We start from the raw sequence: 15,813 nt of genomic DNA on the forward strand, positions 1-15,813 counted from the left end.
TGCTTTTTGACTCACTCTTTAACACAGGAAATATTGCTGATTCTTATCTTCATGTATATGTTAGCTGTGTGTATGTAATCTTCTGCAGTGGAGGTAAGAAAAAGGAGGTGTTGAATGTTACAATTTTCCAAAAATACCACTAAAACCCTCAGAACTCTTTTTTTTTCTTACGGTAGATCATATGTATTCTTATGCATACTTATATATACTTAAAATAATGATTTGGGTACTGCTTGCTGATGGGTTTTTATAGGTACACACTAGAGCCACAAATGTTGCCATTTGTTTGTTTCACTTCTTCAACTGTTCATGTGGTGCTTCCCCCTCCCCCCATCCCTCCTGGGGTCTACCTTTTGAAAGGATACCAGAGTGCAAAATGGGAACTGACTTGTGTTCTTCTTCACCACAGACCACCTGGTGGCCCATGGCAGAATGGCAGAGAAGGAGGCCCGTCGGAAGTTCAAACAGATTGTGGCAGCTGTCTATTTTTGTCACTGTCGGAACATTGTTCATCGTGATCTAAAAGCTGAAAATTTGCTTCTGGATGCCAATCTGAATATTAAAATAGCAGGTGAGAAGTGTGTTTAGGATGTGAAATAGGAACAAAAGAGCTTTTCCTTCAAGATTCTTAAACCAGAGACTGTCTATCTCCATCTATTCAGAAAGATGTGATGTGGAAATAAAAGGTGTGTGTGTGTGTGTGGCTTGAGAATTGATAAGTTTTCAAATTACATTTATGTTATTTTTCATGTAGTATTAGATGGAACTAGGCTGGGGAGAAAGAAGGAAAAGAGTGATATTTAGCATTCTCTTATTTTGGGAGTGCCTGAGGGGCTCAGTCAGTTAAGTGTCCAACTTTGGCTCAGGTCATGGTCTCTTGGCTTGTGAGTTCAAGCCCCGCATTGGGCTCTGTGCTGACAGCTCAGAGCCTGGAGCCTGCTTCGGATTCTGTGTCTCCTTCTCTCTCTGCTCCTCCCCTGCTCACACGTCTCTCTCTCTCTCCTTCAAAAATAAACATTAAAAAAAGTATACTTAAAATTCTCTTGTTTTGGTTGACAGTCTCTCTTAAATAGTAAGGAATAAAGTGTAGAATAAAGTAGCGAGAATAAGTGTTAAACTTGTGTACTCCGTCAGCTTTACTCAAGGGGGTGGATTTACGGCACTGCTGCTGGAGAGTCTGCTTATTGTGCAGACTGCAGATTTATGATAATTTGGGAAAAACAGATCTTCTGTTGGTTTAAAGGCTGTCGATCTCTTTATGTGCTCAGATCTCCCTCGTCTGTTCATCTGACAGTGCCTGAAAAGAACTTTTCATTGCCTCAGTCTTCTCCCACTTCAGTTTTAATAAACGATCAGCATTTGCCTAGCCAATACAAGCTCACCACCTATTGATAAAAGAACGTGGCTGCAGTCTAGACAGAAACTATAAACACGAGGAGAGACCAGTTTTGTTTTCTGACAGTTTTCATATTGCATTGATTATCCTCCATCTCACAGGTCAAAAGGGAGGGGGGGTATCTCATATACAAAACGGAAGTACAGCTAGAATATAATTGTCTTGAAAGCCAAAGTAAAAAAGCAGTTCTAGAGACTTCCCTCCTTTAAAGGGTAGGAGTTGAGAGTTGAGACTTATGTTCTGTTACAGGTTAAAGTACCTCCATGTGCCCTTTCAGGTTGATGGTTCCGCAGACCGTTTTGTGTAGATGAGTCTGCCCTCTTTCCGGGCTCTGTTCCGCTGATGGAGGCGCTGTTGATTCGTACTTTCACGTGGTTGTAGGCTCTTGGAGTCTTCTATGTGCTCAGTACGTAGGAGACAAGAGGAGATGTTTTCTTTCTCTTACATAAAATCAGATTTTTCCTTTGTCCTCAGGTCTGTTTTGTATTCTCCAAAGCTCTCTAGGCACAAGCAGTTCCCACAGAAGTATGGAAAACCCGGCAACTTCAAACCCTCTTTCGTAATTTTTCATTGGAGCTTCAATTAAATTAATGGTAAAAACCCCTACTAAACTTCACAGTCCTTAGAAGGATAATAATGTAGTCCTATTGTTGCTGTAATAAATAATCACAAACATAGTGGCTTGAAACAAGATAAAGTTATTATCTTAAAGTTCTAGAGGTTAGAAATCAGAAATTAATCTTTTTTTTTTTAACATGTTACTCAGTTTTTTAATTTCAGTAATAGTTTTTTTTAAATGTTTATTAATTTTTGAGAGAGCACCGCAAGTGGGGGGAGGGGCAGAGAGAAAGAGGGGGACAGAGGATCCAAAGCGGGCTCTGTGCTGACAGTACTGAACCCGATGTGGGGCTCAAACTCACGAACTGTGTGCTCGTGACCTGAGCCAAAGTGAGACATTTAACTGACTGAGCCACCCAGGCGCCCCTTAATTCCAGGCTGGTTCACATACAATGTATATTTAGTTTCAGGTGTGCCCTGCGGTGACTCGGCAATTCTGTGCGTCACTCGGGCTCATCATGAAAACACACGGCACGCTTCACGAATCTGCACGTCATCCTTGTGCAGGGGCCGTGCCAGTCTTCTCTGTGGTGTTCCAATTTTAGTCTCTGCGCTGCTGAAGTGAGCACCTGAAAGGAGCCTCATGGGACTAAAACTATGGCATTAGTAGGACTGATTGCACCTGGAGTCTCTGGAGAGTCCTTCTCCTTGCTGGTTTTTGGTTCCAGAGGTCTCTGTGCTCTTTGGTTCTGGAGGTTTCTCACAACACTCCGCCTCATGCTCCCAGTGTCACATCTCCCACTGCTGCCCGATGCCCCGCTTCCTCTTAGAAGGACCCGTGTGGTTCCAGTGAGCCCTCCTGGGTGATCCAGGGTGATCTCCCCATCCCCTGTTCACACCTGTGGAGGCCTCCCGAGTTCAGAGTAGGATCTGGATGTCATTTGAGGGGCCCGTGTTCAGCCTGCCACAGCTGTGACGGTCGCGTTCTCTGGATGATTGATTTGGTCGTGAGCTGAAAGAAGGCCCTCTCTTTCTTCTACAGTTGTACCTTACCCTCCCTGAACACAGGTTAAAGAATTTGTATGCTTCCTCGGGTGTTGATTTTGACTCTGGAAGTATTTCGATTTAGTTAAGGGAAATGAGTATGGCTCTTCGTTTTTGTTTGCGAAACCAAGTGTAGAAGCAGGGGTCGGTGGTAACTGACATTAGAAACTCCATGGACATGGGGCGCCTGGGTGGCTTAGTCAGTTAAGCGTCCCACTTTCGCTTAGGTCATGATCTCGCGGTTCGTGGGTTCGAGCCCCGCGTCGGGCTCTGTGCTGACTGCCAGCTCCGAGCCTGGAGCCTGTTTCAGTCTGTGACTCCCTCTCTCTCTCACCCTCCCCTGCTCACACTGTCTCTCTTTCTCTCCTAGAAATAAATAAAACATAAAAAAAAATTAAAAAAAAAAAAGATATTACTCAGAGGGCGGCAGCAGCTCCTTAAGAAGCAGTGTAAGAAAGCCTGTTGCATGTGCTGTTCCCAGCACAGGCCTGGGCTGAGGCAGTGTCCCTGCGGCCCCTTGCTGGCAGGAGAGAACTGTGATGCTCACAAGAGAGCGNGGGTTCGAGCCCCGCGTCGGGCTCTGTGCTGACTGCCAGCTCAGAGCCTGGAGCCTGTTTCAGAGTCTGTTTCTCCCTCTCTCTCTGACCCTCCCCTGCTCACGCTGTCTCTATCTCTCCTAGAAATAAATAAAAATATTAAAACAAACAAACAAAAACCCTGTTAGAAACTCCATGGACAGATACTTGGGTAGGAAGGTCTTTAAATGCTTTTCTTTGTTAATCGTTAAATCGTATAGTCACGATCAGAGTCTCTGCCTGCTGGTGTGTAATTACAGACTCCCGGCAATGCTGGCAGCCAGCCGCGGGCTCTCTGTGTTAACACGTACGGCAGGGTTTTTAAGTTTATTAACCCAGAGCCTGCATTTTTATTATTTGTTTTCTCAAGAGTAATGAGTCCCTCTAGTTTTGTGCCCTGCTGTAATATCTGCCATTGTCTTTGCTCGTCATGTCATCATTACACAGTCCCTCGCCTCCCCGCCCACGGCTTTGCCTTCCGTGGTTTCACTTGCCCATGGTCATCTGTGGTCCAGAGGCAGATGGTCCTCCTTGTACGTCAGGTATGGTCAGGAGGTCAGGAGTAGCCTAGCGCTGTCACACCGCCTCACTTCACGCCATTCACCTCACTTCATCTCCTCATGTAGGCGTTTTATCATTTCATATCACTGTGAGAAGAGGAAGGGCGAGGGCAGTACCAGAGGATACTTTGAGAGAGACCAACTCACAGAACGTTTAGTACGGTACATTGTTGTAATTGTCCTATTTTATTGTTAGTTATTGTTGTTACTCTCTTACTGTGCCTAATTTATAAAGTAAACTTTATCGTAGGTATGTGTGTATAGGGAAGAACACAGTATATATCGAGTTTGGTGCTATCCATAGTTTCAGGTGTGCGCCGGGGGTCTTGGAATGTGTCCCTTGTGGATAAGGGGCACTGTTGTCCTCAGTTTCTCAGTCAGTGCTCGAACTTCCTTTCTTACATGTAAATCAGTAGAATTCCAATTCTGCTCTGCCAGGTTGTCTTTGCACTTAGTGGGCCAGTAGGAGAAACGCTTCTAGTTGGAGCTTCCTACAGCATAACGAATTTTGGAGAGGTAGAGTGGGTGATTCCAACAAGATAAGATCAGATGAGTAATGAAGTCAATACTAAACGGGACTGTTTTCTTCAATTACTGGATTAAAAAAAAATCAGAGTGCGTGTGAGTGGGGGGGAGGGGCAGAGGGAAAGAGAACCTTTTTTTTTTTTTAAGTTTATTTTATTTTGAGAGAGAGAGAGAGAAACCGGAGTGGGGAAGGGGCAGACAGCAAGGGAGAAGATCCCAGGCAGGCTCCATGCTCAGTGCAGAGCCAGGCACAGGCCTCAATACCACACACAGCTGCAAGATCATGACCTGAGCTGATATCAAGAGTTGGCCACTCAACTGACTGAGCCACCCAGGAGCCCCTCCTTCTGATGTTTTAGAATTAGATTAGAATTCTTCTTAATGGCAATAGCAAACCTGTCTTCTTCTTTTTTTTTTTTAATTTTTAAATTTTTATTTATTTCTGAGAGAGAGACACACACACTGTGTGAGCAGGGGAGGGTCAGAGAAAGAGGGAGATACAGAATCTGAAAACAAGCTCCAGGCTCCAAGCTAGCTGTCAGCACAGAGCCTGAAGCGGGGCTTGAACCCACAAACCGTGAGATCATGACCTGAGCCGAAGTTGAACGCTTAACTGACTGAGCCACCCAGGCACCCCAGCAAACCTGTCTTCTGTAGAGTTGGTGAGAAGATGTTTCTATTGTTAGTAATCCAGAATAAACACTGGCCGTTTTCAGAACAAAGAGTTTTATTTCTGAAAGGCAAACTTGCCAAGTGTAGAACTAAAACTGTGTAGAGGTCATCTGAAAACGTATCTCTCGTTCACAGAGGCTCTTTGCTCAGGTGTCATGGAAGAGAGAAAGGAAGCGTAAGACATGACTCCTGTCCTAGAGAATGCACTGTCTGTGCAGTAAATGCCTAGACTTCTGGAAAGTTAAATCTGTAAATCAAGATTACATTTATGTACGTGTGTTTCATGCGTATGTGTACATATGTATTATGTTGTCTGTGTGTATATGTACCTGGTACTTTACAAAGCATTTTCACATGTATCATTTAATTTTGTCATATTTGTCATGCAAATATAGCTCATTTAGAAAACATTAGAGTCTTCAAAAGATACACCTTTAACTTTCCATAAGTTTGAATTGCTTATAAAGAGCACTCATGCAAATCTCTTTCATGTAGAGAGGCTAGCACTGGGAATAAATGGGATTCTTGGCCTCTAATCTTTGACTTTTCATGTCATAGACACGTGAGGACCCACAGAAGAGCAAATGAGATGGGGCGGGCGGAGCGCAACACGGCTCTCTCAGCATATAGCCTGCCTCGCTGCGTGACAGTGTGTCCAACAGCTACCCAATTATAATTTGAGACAATAGAAGAGACATTACAAGGCACGCCATGATTCATTGTCCCATTAATTGTACAATCTAATTACCACAGAAGTTTAGAGGATGAAAAAAACCACTCTAGTTTGTAAAGTTCCATTCGACTGTAAATACCACAGGGACTCTACCCATATCCTGTTGATGGAAACCACACCCTCCCTCCAGTGCCTAGCATGTGCCTGTCCTATAGTAGGTCCTCAAAACTTTGTTGACCTGAACTTTAGACAGTGGTGACAAAAACATAAATGTCCTATTGAGGACATAGCATTTGAGGTGAGTGTAAAGGATGAATAGCAGTCTTTAAGTGTAGGTGTGGAAGAGAGACGTCCAGTAGGATTATCTGTCAGCGAACGGTAACGAAGCACCTGCCACGTGCAGGCCCTGATCTGCGCACTGGGGACCCAGCAGCAGGTCGCGTCGTTCCTTGGAACTGACATTGTGCTGGGGGAGGTAGGCAGTGAACACGTACACAGGGAAGCCCTCGTAAGGACTGTGAAAAGGATCAAATCAAGAGTGTGCAAGACTGACTTGGTGGGAGAGCAGGTGCTTTTAACCAGGGTGGTCAGGGCCTTCCAGGCAGAAGGAAGAACAGTGCAAAGGCCTGAGCGAGGGGAATCTAACATATTTGACGAGGTGGGAGAAAAGCTAGTGTGGCTGCAGATGGCCACAGGCGGGATGTGGAAGGAGGTGGGTAAGAGAGCGGGCGGCGGCCGGTCCACCTGGAGCCTCACCCTCATGCTGAGGACTGGGGGCCGTGTTTTGGTGACAGCTGGAAGCGGGGCTGGGCGAGTATGGGCAGCAGTAGAACGGATGGGTCATATTTGCAAAAGAGATAAAGCAGGGGAGTCCTGCCTGAGAAGGCGGGAGAGAGAGGTGTTTATTTACCCCAGACTGTCAGACTGTTTGAATACCAGGCTTAATAAGTCGGAGTCAGGATGGGTAAGGAGAAAGGCAAGAGCAGGGCGAAGGGACGGAAGAGCATAGGAAGATCCGTTAAGAGGCTATGAAATGGTGAAATCCTGCACCACGGTATTGACAGTGGACATGAAGAGGAAGACAAGCACAACAAATACAAGAGGAGCCAACGAAGACTCTCTGTGGGTGGGCGACGACTCACACATCTGGGCCGGGAAGAAGGAACTTCCAGTCAAAGACGTGTGTGGAAATCCAGAAATCAGATTTTCTTCCTGACGGAGTATATTAAGCTATCAAAGGGAAAAGGTGTTGTCTTAAATGTAGTGCTATTTGAAAGCAATTTTAATCCTTGTCCCCAAAGACCAAATAGAGTAATTTCCACATTTGTGAGAGATTGCCTACGAAAAGACCGAAATGTGACTGGCTTACTCCCTGAAGCAAAGTTATTTGAAATACTCAGATGTTATGAGAATGTTTTGAAAATTGTGGAAACTTTTTTTTTTTTTTTTTTAACCTAAGGAAGTTGGAAACTTTTCTCTTTAAATGTCGACTCCCGGAATGGTCTCCATGAGATAGTTTCCACTCCGGTGTTATTGTTTTAGTTGGCAGTCAGTAGACAGCAGAGATGTGAAGTACAACTACAGCAAAGCAAAGTTTTGGAAAGAATTTCCTGAGTGCATGGATTTAAGGTACTGTGGAAATTTTTGACCTTAATGCAGTTGAGATCCAGTCCGTTTCATCTTTTAAAAGTGAGAAACCTCAACATTCCATAAATCCATTGACCTTTCCCCTTCAGTATGAATCTGCTGAGACACAGTCATATAGGGGAAAAAGGCTGTGACCCTTGGGCTTCTGAGAACACTTCCGCAGTGCGGTGGTTGCTGGTCTGACGGCGCACGGGAAGTAGTTCTCAGTATTCATCACGGCAGTCACAGAGTTCATATCATGGACGTAACGCCTTTATTTAGGGAGTCTTTCAGTGCACCTCCCTGGTTGGCGGGGAATGAACTAAGACCCTGTGAGGCCTTGTGACTTTCCTGAATTCATGTCGTAATAGAACCTGGGAATTGTAATGCCTCAGTGCCTGCTCTCCCTCTGAAATGATGTGTGACCCTCAACTAAAAGGTGCTAACAACTTACATGTATGTTGACCCCTGGGAAAATACAGTTTGACAAACGATCTCTTCTGAATCCTGTTCCTAAGACTGGAGGTTATGGAAACGAAAAATAGACACACCTTCATTCAGAAGGCATTTTAAGGACACACAGTTGATTTATTTTGTATGAAAAAATTCTAAAGTGAAAATTCAAATGAACAGAGTTTTGTTAATCATGGTTCCAGGTTACCTCCAAGAGGTCTTTTTAATCTTGAGAAGTGATTGCATCCTGCTAAGACCAAGAAAATGTTCTACTTACAAGGCCTCATTCACAAATAGCTGCGCTACCCTTACGGAAGCATGGTTTCTCCGATTCTCCCGCTGTGGTTTCCCTAACATGGAGGGTGAACTCACACTGGGTGGGGGGCAAGTGTGGGATTGACGACCTCGCCTGGAATGGTTCACTTTTTAAATCACTTGCTTTATTTTAAATTGATGCACATTTTGTTTTCTCCTCAATGTCACACTACGTTTGTTTTAATATTAAAATTATTCAACTTTAACAGAGAAAAACTTACTATTTCGGGAAGATGTGTTTTATTTAGCCTATGCTTTCACGTAACTCTGGGCACACTGCAGCATTATGCCTGGGGGTATATAAACATAGGCTAGTTCAAGAAACCTGAGAATAAAGAATTTCTTCCCCAACTACCGGTTCCTCTTACATAAACTTTTGCTAATTGCAAATCATTTGGGGGATAATTAGAAGTAAATCAAGTAATGATTTAGGAGTCCTCACCCTCCTTCAATGAAATAGTTGGAGAGCCTCTGAAAGTAAATCAAGTGGGTCTGCCTGCTAGTGGGGAGCTAATGAGCATGCTTATAACTCAGTCAGTCTGTTTACTGCTTAGGTGAATAGTTGGCTACCGTGGTAGTTGTGACCAGGATGCAGTTTTTCATCATATTTTATTAAATTTACCTCTATAATGGACCACTGGACAGTATAAAGCATAAGGAACACTGATGTCAAAATTCAGTTAATGAAAAGAAGAGTAGTAATTCAGCAGTGCTTTGAGACAAACTTTACCAAATGCATGAATTGCCTTCATTTGATCACTGTTCTATAGCACATCGAGCTCTTTCTAGGACGTCAAAACCCACAATTTGACACACACACACAAATATACATACACATGCACAATGCAATATCCAGTTTGCTTTAATGGGAAGAGAGACTATCCCAGTATAGAGAGACTATCATAGTGGATTATTTGCACAGAGGTACTAAGCTTGCTTACCCGTTTTGCCACTTGCAAGCAAAACATGAAAATGATTCAGACAAGTTTGTTCTTTTGCTTCAAAAATGTAAGCATTTCAAATACCAGGTCATGAAAAGTTTTTGGCTGTTTCAGATGTTATAATCTCAAGACGTGTTTGTGGCTTTCCAACTAAATATGACATAACAATTTTAAATTAATACTTTTAATTTAAATACATTAGTGGGTCACTTATAAAATGGGAAAAGTTTCTCTTAATATTTATAATGATTTTTTTAAAAAATAGAAGTATGCTTGGCATATAACATTATATTAGTTTCAGGTGTACAGTAGAATGATTCAGTATGTGTCTATATTGTGAAATGATCACCACAGTAAGTTTAGCTAATGTCATCATTTATATAATTACAAAATAATTTTTTTCTTGTGATGAGGACTTTTTAAGATCTACTTTCTCAGCAACTTTCAAATATACAATACAGTATTACTATAGTCACCATGCTGTATATTATATCCTCATGATTTATTTTATAACTGGAGGTTTGTACCTTTTGACCCCTGTCACCCATTTCATGCAGTCCCCATTTCCCCCTCCCTCTGACCACCAACAGTCTCTTCTCTATATCTGTGAGCTTGTTATTGGTTTTTTAAAGATTCAACATGTAAATGAAACCATAAGGTATTTGTCTTTCTCTGTCTGAGACTTATTGCACTTAGCACAATACTTTCCAGGTCCATGCGTGTAGTTTTGAATGGGAAGATTTCATTCTCTGTTATGGTTGAGTAATATTGCAGTATGTGTGTGTGTGTGTGTGTACTGCATACATACATACACACCCATACATATGTATATACATACATACACACACATATATATATATTCTTTATTCATCCATTGACAGGTTGTTTCCTTGCCTATTGAAAATAATGCTGCAGTGAACACAAGGATGCATATATCTATCTGAATTAATGTTTGCATTTTTCTTCAGATAAGTACCCAGAAGTGGACTAACTGTGGGCCATATATAGTGTTACTATTTTTAATTTTTTGAGGACCCTCCATACTGTTTTCCATGGTGGCTGCACTAATTTACATTCCTGCCAGCAGTGTACTGGGGGTTCCCTTTTCTCCACATCCTCACCAACACCTGTTATTTCTTGTCTTTTCGCTACTAGCCATTCTAACAAGTGTGAAGTGATATCTCATTGTGGTTTTGATTCACATTTTCCTGATGATTGGTGATGTTGAGCATGTTTTCAAGTACCTGTTGGCTATCTTAGGTCTTCTTTGGAAAAATGTCTATTCAGATCTTCTACTCATTTTTTTTTTACTCTATTGTGTTTTTAGTTGGATTTACTCGAGTCCTATGAGTTCTTTATATATCTTAGATATATATGTATTATCAGATATATGACTTAAAATATTTTCTCCCATTCAGTCAGTTACCATTTGATTTTGTTGATGATTTGTTAAATATAAGTGTTACTTAAAATGAAGTTTTAAAACAGATTTAATAGGGGCGCCTGGGTGGCTTAGTCGGTTAAACGTCCGACTTTCGCTCAGGTCATGATCTCGCGGTTCGTGGGTTCGAGCCCCGCGTCGGGCTCTGTGCTGACTGCCAGCTCAGAGCCTGGAGCCTGTTTCAGTCTGTGACTCCCTCTCTCACTGACCCTCCCCTGCTCACGCTGTCTCTCTCTCTCTCTCCTAGAAATAAATAAAAAAAAATATTTAAAAAAAATAAAATAAAATAAAATAAAATAAATGAATCTTTTAAATTAATAAAGTGGGTTGACTGCCATTTACTTCCCTTTAATAGCAAGAGAAATAGAAGTTGCCCTTCTTTTCCCTGTTCCTCAGGGCAACCAACCAGAGAACAAACACCGTTCAGTACNGAGTACGTACGCCTGGATTAAAACAGTATATTGAAGGAAGTGATGATAGTCAGTGATTGTGAGATGAAGCAATGGAACTTGAGTCATTTTATGTGACCGACTGCTTACAGTTTTTAATTTGTGTTTAAAATTTTAAGCAGTGAGGGGCGCCTGGGTGGCTTAGTCGGTTAAGCGTCCGACTTTCGCTTGGGTCACGATCTCGCGGTTCGTGGGTTCGAGCCCCGCGTCGGGCTCTGTGCTGACTGCCAGCTCAGAGCCTGGAGCCTGTTTCAGTCTGTGACTCCCTCTCTCTCTGACCCTCCCCTGCTCACGCTGTCTCTCTCTCTCTCTCCTAGAAATAAATAAAAATATTTAAAAAAAATAAAATAAAATAAAACAGATTTAATAATGTACTAATATAAAAACAAAATACTTAAAGTTATTTCTTTATTATAAATCATGCAAAAATGAGAAAATTATTTTTTAAATGTCTTTCCTGGGATGTTTTTAAGATAATATATTCCTTTGAAGGGAGTTTGTGAGTCAAAAAGTTAGAAAATACTGGATACCTATACGGTGAAGTAGGTTACAGTTTTCTTTACGTTTTAGTCCAAATATAACTTCTTGGGGTTTGGGGATCAAATGGAAGGATTCGGTAAACTCTTGATAGACTCTCCTTCAGGAAGGCCTCTTTTCTCTGTTATATACCACTTGCCCCTGAACTTTCCCCTAAAACTCGTTCTGTGCTTACAGTTATATGGTTAGGTGTGTAATTATGTCATGTGTCTCCCCACAGGACTGACTGCTTCATGAGGGTAAGGGCCACGTATTTTGTTCACCTTGTGCCAAGAACTCATTAGTGGTTCCTCATAAGTTTGGGGAGTACCCTGCTCCTGTTACACATTTGCACATTACCCTTTAGGCAGGTTATTTATTTTTCCAAGTGGTACCTCTAGTTGAGTATTTAAGGGGACTTTGATTCGTCATGGTCTGTAAAAGGCACACTAAAATTTTGTGTAGATGGGGCGCCTGGGTGGCTTAGTCGGTTAAGCGTCCGACTTTCGCTTAGGTCATGATCTCGCGGTTCGTGGGTTCGGGCCCCACATTGGGCTCTGTGCTGACTGCCAGCTCAGAGCCTGGAGCCTGTTTCAGTCTGTGACTCCCTCTCTCTCTGACCCTCCCCTGTTCACTCTGTCTCTCTCTCTCCTAGAAATAAATAAAAAACATTAAAATAAAATAAAATAAAATAAAATAAAATAAAATAAAATAAAATAAAATAAATAAAATAAATAAAATAAAATAAAATAAAATAAAATAAAATAAAATAAAATTTTGTGTAGAATGCTCACCTGTCAATATTGGAAACTTACCTGACTGAATGATTGAATTTTCATTGTTCTGAGTGATAAGATTTAGAATTAGGACTATAATAGTATGTATTTAATGTATTCAGAAATTCCAATGAATATTGTTAGCAGGTCTTACATAAAGTATCTTATTATAGCCCTTTCCTTTATGTATCTACTCAATACTGAGTTTGTTGAAAAGATCCTGTGTTGGGGAGAGCTATTGTTTTTTATGAGACGCGTTGGGGTAGTGTTATCTATAACAGAAGGGGGAGGATTGGTTTATTATCTCACTTAAAATTAGCTGAGTTCAGTGATCCTAACTGCTTAGGTATTTTAAAGCTTTGGGGAGAGACTGATTCATAAGTAAGTCATTCATTGAAAATGCCAGTGTAATGCTGGTCCAGCCTTTTTGTTTTTAAACTTTCATCTTCCACAGAGATCGTATTGTGCTATATAAATAAATAGTGCTAGGAGCTGGGGAGGGTCAGAAGATCGGTAAGATGAAGTGGCAGATCCGTACAGGGCAGTCCCATATACAACATAATAGCAGCACTGGCAACAAAAGAGGACTGTACTGTTGCCGTAATACATTTTCATCTCATGAATATTACCCTCTCCCTCCTCTGATCTGACCTTCCCTAGTCTCTTAAACTAAACCCAATATCCCCCTCCCACCACCAAAAAAAAAAAAAAAAAAAAAGCTGATTACTTGATTTTTTTATTCCCCATAAAGGAATTTCTCTTGTGTATAAAATGCTCAGGCTGTGAGTCAGTAGTTTTTGGCATCACTTCTCTGTTAGCTCCTAGTCAGAAAGTTCAGCCAGGGGTTGGAGTGATTGCTAAACACTGAGGACTTCCCAAGACCCATTTTTAAGAGTGAGCTAATATTGTGACTCCTGGGAACTTCGAAACTCATCCTTCCTCACTACTGTAATTCTGAGATTCACACAGTTGACTCTTGTTTTGCGCAATTCCAAATAACGCTTTCGGGTCACGTGATTTCTAGGCTGGTGGTATGGTATAGGGAAAGCAAATTAGTTCCTTTTCTGTGCCATGTTCCATTTTCACAGTCCATATAATGGTCTAAATGTTGTTGGTACAGTGTTCTTCCTGGGGTGTTGGATCTTTGGTTCTTTGAGTCATTTCTAGCAAGAATACCTGACAGCTGGTCTCCTCCACACTACCCTTCCCCTTGGTCCACTGGGAAATTAATCAAGGGCCAAAATTATTTCTCTTCTTGGTCTTTGTGTGTTGTGTAATTCCAAGTGCGGGATTAGGATTATGAGTTCTCAGCTTTTGTATGTTAAAACATGAAGAATTTTGTCACCGTGTTTTCTGGTGAGGTTGTTTATTTAGGATAAGTAAGTTTTTCCCACTTTGTCCCTTTGGCTCCTACTTCTGAGCAGTTTACTTATAACAACAAGGAAGTGAAGCCCAAGTAACGCTTGCAGGAGTTGGCTGTCAATTTTAGCTTCACTGTGTTACCGTAACAGGCATTGTGAACATTGGAACAGGCTGCAGGCTAATCTGTTTACATCTGCTTTGCATTGCTGCTTCCTTGGTCAGCCAAAAACAAGTCGAGGGTATTGGCTCTAAAGTGGTGAACCAAATAAGAAAATTTCCTGTTGCAGTTGTCCTGATTTTTAAATTAGTGCCACTCATTCTTTCCTGTTTCTCCCTTACCACATAGACATACCCCATTGATGATCTACTTACTTTTAGGGATACGCCGTCACTACCCTGTATAGCCCCAGGCCCCTGATCTCGCCTAGACCAAAGAATTTCAAGCCTCAAGATTGATAGTAAAGCTCTGGTATTTAAACCATCTCTAGAAGACAGACACATGGTTCAGATTAAAGTCTGCTGCTCTGTATTAAGAGAAAGGGATATGAGATACCATTTCAGCCTGCAGACAAATGCTGACCAACCAGGGTGTTGGGGGTTGGAAAGAGACTTAACAGATTATGTTAGGAGCCGCTTGTGAGTGGAGAAATAAATGACCATAGGCCACATGAAGAGAGCAGCTCCACCCATATGGCTTCTGTTGTGTGGGTGTGAGCATCCATCTTAACCAGTTTCTGCTGCTGTTTTCTTCTGTAACTCTTCTATTCATCATTTTAATGTTGAATCTGTAGATCATAAGGCTTTCCCGTTACCAATAAATAATCAGGGATATAAAGTATCTTTATGGCATTTTTGTACCAGATAATTTTCTGAAACTATTAGAAAACGTTTACCACAATATGTGTAGTTACCATGTGATCATTAATACAAAGTTGTAATATCATTGACTGTATTCCTTATGTTGTACTTTTCATCCCATGACTTATTTATTTTATAGTTGGACATTGATACCTCTTAAATCCTTTTCACCTATTTCGCCTAGCCATCTACCCCCTTCCCTCCCTGGCAACTACCAGTTCTCTACATTTACTGATGTATTTCTGTTTTTATTGTTGTTGTTTGCTCATTTGTTTGCTTTGTTTTTTAGATTCCACGTGTGAGTGAAATCATAGGGTATTTGTCTTTTTCTGTCTGCCTTATTTCACTCAGCATAATACCCTCTAGATGCATCCATGTTGTCAAGTGGCAAGATTTTGTTCTTTTTTTTTTTTTTTGATTGAGTAGTATTCCATTGTATTTATACACCACATCTTCTTTCATTCATCTGTTGATAGACATTTGCGTTGCTTCCATATCTTGGCTATTGTAAATAATGTTGCAGTAAGCATAGTGGTACATATATCTTTTTGAATTAGTGCTTTTGTTTTCTTTGTGTAAATACCCAAAAGTGGAATTGCTGGATTGCATGGTATTTCTATTTTTAGCTTTTTGAGGAACCTCCATACTGTTTTCCAGAGTTGGCTGTACTGGTTTACATTCTCATGAACAGTGCTTAAGCATTCCCTTTTCTCTGCATCCTGGTTTTACACTTGTTATATCTGAGTGGTGTAAGATGATACCTCATTGTGGTTTTGATTTGTGTTTCCCTGATGATTAGTGATGTTGAATATCTTTTCATGTATCTGTAGGTCTCTTTCTTGGAAAGTGTCTTTTCAGGTCCTCTGCCCATTTTTAACTGCAGGAAAATATTACTAAGGCTGTTATCCTTGAGTTTACAGTCTATGATTTCTTTTAGGAGTTTTATGGTTTCAGGTCTCACACGTAGGTCTTTTTTTTTTTTTTTTCTCTATTTTATTTTTTTTTATTTTTTTTACAAATAGTTTATTGTCAAATTAGTTTCCACATAACACTCAGTGCTCATCCCCACAAGT

At 41.2% G+C, this 15,813-nt stretch overlaps 1 protein-coding gene and 1 non-coding gene across 11 annotated transcripts in view; one reads left to right on the plus strand and one right to left on the minus strand.

The window, feature by feature from the left end:
• The window catches only part of SIK3 (SIK family kinase 3), a 250,079-nt gene that overhangs the window by 168,082 nt on the left and 66,184 nt on the right, over nucleotides 1–15,813 (plus strand). For all 10 annotated transcript variants that reach the window (XM_039229276.1, XM_039229275.1, XM_039229281.1 and 7 more), the window contains one exon: nucleotides 410–571. In XM_039229276.1, the coding sequence (XP_039085207.1) occupies nucleotides 410–571 (162 nt within the window). The remainder of the gene's footprint in view (nucleotides 1–409; nucleotides 572–15,813) is intronic.
• LOC120230053 lies at nucleotides 2,477–2,583 on the minus strand. Its single transcript, XR_005527912.1, has one exon. It is a non-coding gene; the product is annotated as a U6 spliceosomal RNA (small nuclear RNA).

Source organism: Hyaena hyaena, unplaced genomic scaffold, assembly GCF_003009895.1.
Source record: "Hyaena hyaena isolate Hyena2069 unplaced genomic scaffold, ASM300989v1 scaffold_37, whole genome shotgun sequence".
NCBI classification, from domain to species: domain Eukaryota; kingdom Metazoa; phylum Chordata; class Mammalia; order Carnivora; family Hyaenidae; genus Hyaena; species Hyaena hyaena.